The sequence below is a fragment of the Pan paniscus genome, chromosome X, assembly GCF_029289425.2.
Source record: "Pan paniscus chromosome X, NHGRI_mPanPan1-v2.0_pri, whole genome shotgun sequence".
Lineage (NCBI taxonomy): Eukaryota > Metazoa > Chordata > Mammalia > Primates > Hominidae > Pan > Pan paniscus.
The window spans coordinates 2,481,527-2,488,897 of record NC_073272.2 but is presented as its reverse complement, the minus strand read 5'-3'; the positions used below and the strand labels follow the sequence as shown (position 1 = coordinate 2,488,897).

The window sequence follows — 7,371 nt, the reverse complement described above, 5'->3', positions numbered from 1 at the left end:
TTTGACTTTTGAATATTGACACAATAATCCTAAAGAAAATAACAAAACTAAAGTGTAACACCAAATAAGATTGGATTGAAGGATGATATATGATATGTCATTATATTTAATTCACCATATTAACAGGTCAAAGTAGAAAACCATAGTCAGCATGATGCAGCCCAAGAAAACACTTGATTGAATACCCATTCCTGACAAATGTTCTTAAGAAAGGAATACATTTTTTCATTATTTTATAGATGAAAACCTGTGTAACCCTCACAAAAGTGTTAGAAGAATAGATACTTTTTTTCACGATTTTTTTTTTTTTTTAGATGGACTCTTGCTCTGTGGCCAGGCTGGAGTGCAGTGGCGCGATCTTGGCTCACTGCAACCTCCACCTCCCGGGTTCAAGCAATTCTCCTGCCTCAGCCTCCCGAGTAGCTGGGATTACAAGTGCGTGCCACCATGCCCAGCTAATTTTTTGTATTTTTAGTAGAGACAGGGTTTCACCATGTTGGCCAGGATGGTCTCGATCTCCTGACCTCTTGATCCAGCCACCTCGGCCTCCCAAAGTGCTGGGATTACAGGCGTGAGCCACCGCACTCGGCCTTTTTCATGATTTTATATATGAAAACCTTTTGTATCCCCACAAAGGTGTTAGAAGAATTTTTTTTCATAATTTTATATATGAAAACCTGTTGTATCCCCACATAATGTTAAAAGAATAAACTTTTTCATAATTTTATATACGAAAGCCTGTTGTATCCATGACTGTATGTATGCCCATATGAATCATGAATTAAGGAAGTTACCATGGCACAGAATTAACATAAGTAGGCAGTTTAAATATATAAAAAATGAAAGATACAAATCAATATAAAAATATGAAAAGGCTATGAAGAGATACAAAAGAAGTCAACTAAGAAAAGAGATGCATTGGGCCTGGCGCGGTGGCTCACGCCTGAAATCCCAGCATTTTGGTAGGTCGAGGTGAGCAGATCACGAGGTCAAGAGATTGAGACCATCCTGGCCAACATGTTGAAACCCCGTCTCTACTAAAAATACAAACATTAGCTGGGCATGGTGGTCTGTTCTCTTCTCTGCAATACATGACAACTTTTCCACATTGAGAACTGTCTCCCCATTAAGGCTTCCAAAATACATGTCGCTATGAAAGCTTGGAGAGGGCTCCACTTGCATTTTGTGCTAACATCATAGAGATTTAAAGTCCTGATATTCGGAATGGGATTGACGTCATAAACTTTCCTCCACCGGAAAATGAGGATATCATCAGTACGTCCTCAGTCGCACAGGCAGGCTAACGTGAAGCTGTTTAAATAGTCATCCAGAGAAAGGCGATTTCAAGGGAATGTTTCATTTCGCCACTGATGATGGTGTTAAAAACTGACTGCTGCACGTCACAGCAGCTAGGCTTCCCATGAATGTCTCTATGCAAACGTATGGTGTTACCATACCCATGTCAAAAATCGTCTGATGTGGGGAAAGAGGTTGGATGAAGGAGTCAGTCATAAATGCTGGGTCTTTCCCCTTTCTAAGCTCAGAAACTCCGCCTTCAATTTCAGTTCTGGGTGGGAGTCACCCAAGCAGTCTCCCTGCCATTGAGGATTCGACACCTTTTCACATCCCGTCATTCTCAGGATATTGAAGGGCACAGCCAGCTGGCTTTTTCTGGCATTGGAGTTATTTCTTCTGATTTTGACACTAGTGATAACTTGGAGTACGTAAAATTGGGTGAACACAGTGGCGGGCACCTCTTGGTTATTTATCTTACCCTTTCATTGCTTCCTTGAGCAAAATACCTATAGGATGCCACCTGTGGTGCAGGTGTGTGGAGGTGACCTTCTAGATTCTCCAGGATGTATTGAGACATCACAAATGCCTCATCCTCTCCACCCTTGAGGGGGCCGACCACGGATGTGCACGTTTAATTGTTTAAGGACACTGTCAGTCCATTCCCCATAGAAGTTTCGCAAATGCCCAGGACTTACATGATGTCTCAGATCTGTTTCCTAAGAGCCCTACAAACTTTCTGATTACTGCCAATCTCTTAGTTGAAAAACGGTATCAAATGGGCTATCTTCATAAAATCATCTGCGTTCCATTTCTGGAAAACATGTGAATTGCCCTTTGTTTTTATACGGGTGTTGGGTTTTCTCATTGATCTATAGGGACTGTTTACGCCTCAGTGAAGTAGGTGGCAGATATTCTTTTTCACTTAATCCTTAGTCTGGTGAATCTTCAAGGGCTGAAAGCTGGATAAACCAGCATGCCTGGCCGCTTTGCTGAGTGACCAACGACACGTTATAAAGTTAGAGGGTGGTGTTTCTAGTCCTCCCCAATGAATCATCAAGAATTGTCTTTGAGGTCAGATTCTTCACACTGACTAACTTTAGAATAAAAAAAAGAAAAAATGCATTAAATCTGTTGTCATTCTATGAATAACACTGACATTTTTGTAAGTATTATAATCATACCATCCACACAAATGGCTCATTGTAATCATACTATCCACAGAAATGGCTCATTAAACAAGAAGCAGAAGAGTAAAAAGAAGAATAGTAAAAAAAAAAAAAAAAAAAAAGGGGTTTTTTTTAGATATGTCAAATTAGGGCTTATTTATAAATAAATCTATACTTCCAAGAAATGTGTCAACAAGACTTATTTTTTTGTGGAGGGTGGATGTCCGTCTTTGTAGATGACTCATTTTAATTTCTCATGGACATAAAAATAAACATGATTTTATTGCAAGTGGGTTACTTGAAAAATAGAGTTTAAATTATACGGCTTGTTGGATCATTAAATACCTGGGTAAAACAACTCTTTTGTTTCATTATTTTGGAACTTCTATGTAAAGAAAGTCCTATGATTTTGGGAATGATGATTAAAAAGTTACTTAAGGGCTGGGCCAGGCACAGTGGCTCACACCTGTAATCCCAGCACTTTTGGAGGCCTTGGCAGGCAGATCACTTGAGGTCAGGAGTTTGAGACCAGCCTGGCCAACATGGTGAAACCCAGGCTCTACTAAAAATAGAAAAATTAGCCGGGTGTGGTGGCGCACGCCTGTAGTCCCAGCTACTTGGGAGGCTGAGGCAGGAGAATCACTTGAACCCAGGAGGCGGAGGTTGCAGTGAGCCAAGATCGCCCCACTGCACTCCAGCCTGGGTGACAGAGCAAGACTCTGTCTCAAAAAAAAAAAAAAAAAAAAAAAAAAAAGTTACTTAATGGCTAATAGAACATAGAATAAAATACTTTATAAATTTTTGAAATAATAGTATTTGGAATAGTACGGTAGTTGTTGGTATCAGAGCCAATCTCTTAACTTCTCAAGGAGAGAGGCTTTTCTGTGATTTATTCTGCAAGTGTTTACTGAGCTTCAATACATGCTAGGCAGTGTCAGTAAACAAAAAGACCCTTGACTCATTCATTCTTTTTAACAAGGCAGAAGATCCATTGCAATCTGGGCCATAATGTATTTAACCAACCCACTTAAGCTGTGGTCAAGTCTTCAGTGTTGGGAAAATGCGGTACATCTTGTACATCTTAGGAAGTACAGTATCTGGATGTAGGGAGTACCTGGATTTAGAGGAGTATCTGGATACAGAGGAGTATCTGGAAGCAGGCAGCATCTGGACTCAAGGGGATACCTAGCTGCAGGGAGAGTATCTGGAAACAGAGTATCTGGATGGAGGAGAGTATCTGGCTGGGAGTATCTGGGTGCAGAAGAGTACCCATCCCGATGTGGCAGGACACGGGAAAGGAAAAGAGCCCAACAAGGACATTTTGGAAATAAAGAGCTACCATTTAGGCTGGAAATCTGCCTTAAAGCCCCAGAAGAAGAGAACTTGGAACGCATCCTGTAAATTACCACGGCCTTCTTTAACATCCACCCACGGCAAAATATTTAAGTAAAAAAAAAAGTACTTGGTTTCTAATTTCTTTTTATTAGTCTGATATGAAAAAGAAATATCCCTACAAATGAAAGAAATATTGAAGAAACAAATTGAAGGGCTTACCTTATTTTAATTAAAAAAAAGTCAGGGCTACCAGGGGTTTCAGACGCGCTCAATGGACACGTGATTTGTAAACAGCCAAGATTCTGGGGGACGGGGGGGTGCCTCGGTGGGGTTGACATTTGAGTTACAGGGACTTCATAATGGCCAGCCTTTCACATCCCATGGGAAACCGCCCCCCCGGGCCTTGGAGAATGGGGGTCCAAGTGCCTATCCCCCTTTGGATGTAAAATTCATCGTTAGTAAACATCATCCGCCCAGCAACAAGCAAAGCACATCGCAAGATTAAAACGAAGAATCCGCCGTGAACAGAAGGTCTCCATCTCTGCTCTCAGGCAGGTGTCCTTCAGGGAAGAGCCTCAGGCAGCTGTTCTAACCCTGCTGCCAACGCCTGGGCTGTTTCTGCCGACAATCTTCTATTTCTCTAAAAGAGTACGCTGAACTGTGGGAGACAGAGACAAAAGAAAGTCATTCCCAGTTCCCTGAGCACTCACGTGGACCCAGTTCCTACAACTTTCAGGAGCCAGTGGTTTTATTTCTGCATAAGAAAAATGGGCCCAAAACTCATCACGAAAAAGCAAAACCCTAAATCTCAATCAATTCAATCAATTTCATTGAATGATGCCATTCATAAAAAAAAATGGATGCTGCAGAAAAAGCAGAAGGAAAACAGCAGAAGGCAATTTCCACTAACGACGTCACAGAGACACTAACAAATGCCTATAACTTACCAAATGGAAGAATAAATCTTCTAAATGAGAGTGTGCAGTTTCTATTGATTTGCAATGATGCTGGGCTGAGATTTTCTGGTCCATTCATTTAAGTTTTGGAAACTTTATTCTGCATGTCAGTCTTAAAACTATTTTGGAGGGAGAAGCTGGGATTTGGAAGAAGGAATTAAGAACAATGGTGGCAGAAAACACTGGAATGCCACGCCCTTCAAGTAACGAGGGCTCCACACATATATACCAATGTACTGGCTAATGAAGCCAGACAACTTCATTGCAGTGGGCAGAAGGAATCTTCCTTTTCTCTTTAAGATATAGCTTGTTCTAAACATCTTTCCCTGACTCGAAAGAGCAGTCAACAAGACACTAACTTTCTTTTATTATTATTATTATTTTTGAGACAGAGTTTTGCTCTTGTTGCCCAGGCTGGAGTGCAATGGCACGATCTTGGCTCACCACAACCTCCGCCTCCCGGGTTCAAGCGATTCTCCTGCCTCAGCCTTCCGAGTAGCTGGAATTACAGGCATGCGCCATGATGCCTGGCTAATTTTTTATTTTTTATTTTTTAATTTTTAGTAGAGACGTGGTTTCTCCATGTTGGTCAGGCTGGTCTCGAACTCCCAACCTCAGGTGATCCGCCCACCTCAGCCTCCCAAAGTGCTGGGACTACAGGCATTAGCCACCGCGTCTGGCGAGACACTAACTTTCTAGAAGTCTCTATCTTTAAAATGGAATGCCAGGCACGGTGGCTCATGCCTGTAATCCTAGCACTTTGGGAGGCCAAGGTGGGCAGATCACTTGAGGTCAGGAGTTCGAGACCACTCTGGCCAACATGGCGAAAGCCCCGTCTCCAGTAAAAATAGAAAGAAAATTAGTGGGGCATGATGGCGGGTGCCTGTGGTCTCAGCTACTCAGAAGGCTGAGGAAGGAGAATCACTTGACACTGGGAGGCAGGGGTTGCAGTGAGCAGAGGTCGCACCACTGCATTCCAGCCTGGGTGACAGAGAGACACTCCATCTCAAAAAGAAAAAAAATTAAAATACTTTAAATCATTTCATTAAAAATCCCTCTCAATTTGACAGCTGCTATTAAAAATAAGCACTGCCTCTCTCAGGCAAATGAGAAGGTTCCATTGTATGCACAAACAAAAGAAAAAAATACACGCACATATACACACACACATTTTTTTCTTGCCATTTTCAAAAGTGGTTCTGATGGCAAAATGCCTGCCTTTTACCCCGAGAAGTTTCTCACGAATTAAAGTCTCTTCTTAACCACATTTTCCACCTGGTTGAGAGGATTTTTAGAAGGTGATAGCAGGCTGGGTGCGGTAGTTCACGCCTAGAACCCCAGCACTCTGGGAAGCTGAGGTCGGAGGGTTGCTTGAGCTCAGGATGGGCAACATAGTGAGACCCTGTCTGGGCAACCTAGTGAGACCTTGTCTCTACAAAAAAAAAAAACAAATCAGCCGGACATGGTGGTGCACGCCTGTGGTTCCAGCTAATCAGGAGGCTGAGGTGGGAGGATCCCTTGAGCCCAGGAGATCGAGGCTGCAGTAAGTTATGATCGTGCCACTGCACTCCAGCCTGGGCGACAGAGTGAGACCCTATCTCTAACAACAAAAAAAAAGTTGACAGCAAAACTTAAGGAGTTATATTTCAGGAGATGGACTTTTAATTCCCAGTGCACACCAGCCAGCTGTGGACTTCCCAGCGACGCACCAATCGTGTGCCACTTGGAACTTTTTTTTTTTTTGAAACATGTCTCACTGTGTCGCCCAGGCTGGAGTGCAATGGCACGATCTCGGCTCACTGCAACCTCTACCTCCCAGGTTCAAGCAGTTCTCTTGCCTCAGCTTCCCAGGTAGCTGGGATTACAGGCGCCGACCACCACACTCAGCTAATTTTGTATTTTTAGTAGACACAGGGTTTCACCATGTTGGCCAGGCTGGTCTCGAACTCCTGGGAAAACTTCCTTAATATTTTGTTAAACAGAGACTTAGGCACATATAGGTCTTCTCTGAAGGCCCAGGCCCTAGGAAGTTTACACATCCATTGTCTTTTGAAAGTATCCCTCCAAAGCAACGAGACATAAAGGAAGACATTCAAAGCCATGCAACCAAATTTGAGAATGTGAGCAGGACAGCAAGATGGGAGAGGATGGAGAAGATAAAATGGGAACACTGGCCACGTGTGCAAGCCACCGTTCCCCGTCCTTCTTACCAGCTGGCTCTGCGTTGGCATTCCGGTGGCTCTCCATGTCCACCTCCCCTTGTTCTGCTGAAAAGAAGAAGAAAACACACAGAGAGGCTCAGTGCAACAGATAACCCACTCCTCAAAATACACACAAAACACCTGGGCTTTCCTGAGGTCGACGCTCCTATTGCTTGGATGAGAGCACTCAGTTCTGAACCCCGAGACCCACTGGGAACATGGAGTCTAACACTCATGTAAGTGAAGACTTTGCCAGTATTTTTTCATGCATGGCACAGGCAGAGATGAACTTCAACAGGGTAATCCAAGCAGCTTCATTTTCCTCTATTTTAAGGGTTGCTTTCTTCTCCCTAAACACTGAGGAACACGCACATGGAAGCTCTTTCTATAAAAAAAAAAAAAAGTACGTGTATCTAT

At 43.0% G+C, this 7,371-nt stretch overlaps 1 protein-coding gene across 2 annotated transcripts in view; it reads right to left on the bottom strand.

The window, feature by feature from the left end:
• Window positions 1-3,924: 3,924 nt before the first annotated feature.
• LOC100994485 (CD99 molecule (Xg blood group)) overlaps window positions 3,925-7,371 on the bottom strand; it is a 51,876-nt gene continuing 48,429 nt past the window's right edge. Inside the window, exons 9-10 of one of the 2 annotated variants that reach the window (XM_003814383.6) lie at window positions 6,964-7,020; window positions 3,925-4,455 (exon numbers count right to left, since the gene is read on the bottom strand). In XM_003814383.6, coding sequence (XP_003814431.1) covers window positions 4,430-4,455; window positions 6,964-7,020 — 83 coding nt within the window. In that variant the 3' untranslated portion in view covers window positions 3,925-4,429. The remainder of the gene's footprint in view (window positions 4,456-6,963; window positions 7,021-7,371) is intronic. The other variant, XM_057301074.2, reaches the window with a different exon arrangement.